Raw genomic sequence first — 1,755 nt, forward strand, 5'->3', positions numbered from 1 at the left:
AACATTGACATGAGAATCCAAGAGAGTATTGGGTTCCTGAGAGAGAAAATAATATTTTCTTTCTATAGATTGAACTCATATCAAGTCTGAATTCAAACTAATAACAGCTAACGCATTTAATTAGGAATAAATGCAGTGATGATATGACATTACTCATTAGGTCAGGATATTTTTCCTTTTTGAATATTCCTAAGGATAGTTTAGTTCAGAACAGAAAGGGTTTAATAACTACATAGTGAACTTTATATTGGTCTGATTTTTTCAGATTCTCCAAATAACTTTGGTTATTCCTGCTTATGATCAACTGATTCCCACTGGTCTTTTTAACAAAGTCTATCCAATGATTTGTTGTTGTTGTTTTAATTTTGTCATTTGTGAGAGAACCCTAGCCTCACCTAGACCTCAATCACGGTAGACTCAGAAACTTCATATATATCTGACACACTAACTTGTCACATTGATGTCCTAGTATTATCTTTAGTCATTCACTTATAGATGAGTATTTTCATGATTTCTCTGTATCCATTCTATGATTATTGAGAACAGGTTTGAGGGAATATATTGGTAGAGTTGAAACTACTTTCCCAAAAGTTCTTTAAAGAATGTTTAACCTTTACTGTCACCTGCATTTTATGTGTAATATTCTTTCCTTTCCCAGAGTCTACAGAATACTCCTTTCAAATTGTGGTTCCTTTCAGATTGCCGACCCTACAGGAAATGTCTGGATACTTGCAAAATATAAATTAGATGGAGATGAATAACTCTATGGTGAATGAATTCATTTTGTTGGGACTCACCAATTCTTGGGAACTTGAGATTTTCTTTTTTGTGGTTTTCTTTCTGGCCTATACATTAATCTTGACTGGGAACTTTCTCATTATACTCATGGTGACTCTTGACTCCCATCTGCATTCAACCCCCATGTACTTCCTCCTGGCCAACCTCTCTCTTTTTGACATGTCTCTTTCCACTGTTACTGTCCCCAAAATGATCATAGACTTCTTCAGAGAAAGGAAAACTATCTCCCTGTGGGGCTGCATGGCACAGATGTTTCTGGCTCATCTCTTTGGAGGTAGTGAGATGACTCTTCTCATAGTTATGGCTGTTGACAGATATGTTGCAATATGTAAGCCCCTCCATTATACAACTATCATGAACCGTCGAATTCTGGTAGGGAGTGTGCTGCTCTCATGGATTGTTGGTTTTGTGCACACTATGAGCCAAATGGCCTTCATGGTGAATCTGCCCTTCTGTGGCCCTAATGTGATTGATGATGTTTTTTGTGACCTTCCCCTTGTCTTGAAACTAGCCTGCACTGACACCTATATCCTAGAAATGCTTGTTATTGCTGATAGTGGACTGCTTTCCCTGATCTCCTTCATTCTGTTGCTTGTCTCCTATACTATAATATTAGTCACTGTCTGGCATCGCTCTGCTAGTGGTCTCTCTAAGGCTCTGTCCACACTGGCTGCTCATATCACAGTGGTAATTCTTTTCTTTGGACCTATCACCTTAATTTATGCTTGGCCAGTGGATAGCTATACATTAGACAAATTTCTTTCAGTGTTTTACTCAGTTATAACTCCCCTACTTAATCCAATTATCTATACCTTGAGAAATCAGGAGATGAAAGCAGCCATGATTAGACTGAGAAGCAGGCATATCAGTTCCAAGCCAATCTTCTAAATGATAGGATGATTATATTTCTTATTGTACTCCAGAGAATAACTCTCAGAATAATCAATTAACATATTT

The 1,755-nt window shown here is 37.3% G+C and overlaps 1 protein-coding gene across 1 annotated transcript; it reads left to right on the top strand.

The window, feature by feature from the left end:
- Positions 1 to 710: 710 nt before the first annotated feature.
- LOC100028644 (olfactory receptor 4K13-like) lies at positions 711 to 1,755 on the top strand. The gene has a single exon (XM_001378588.3). It carries the CDS (start codon positions 748 to 750, stop codon positions 1,684 to 1,686), a length of 939 nt encoding a protein of 312 aa, XP_001378625.2. The 5' UTR covers positions 711 to 747; the 3' UTR covers positions 1,687 to 1,755.

This window comes from Monodelphis domestica, chromosome 1 (assembly GCF_027887165.1).
Source record: "Monodelphis domestica isolate mMonDom1 chromosome 1, mMonDom1.pri, whole genome shotgun sequence".
Classification (NCBI taxonomy): Eukaryota; Metazoa; Chordata; class Mammalia; order Didelphimorphia; family Didelphidae; genus Monodelphis; species Monodelphis domestica.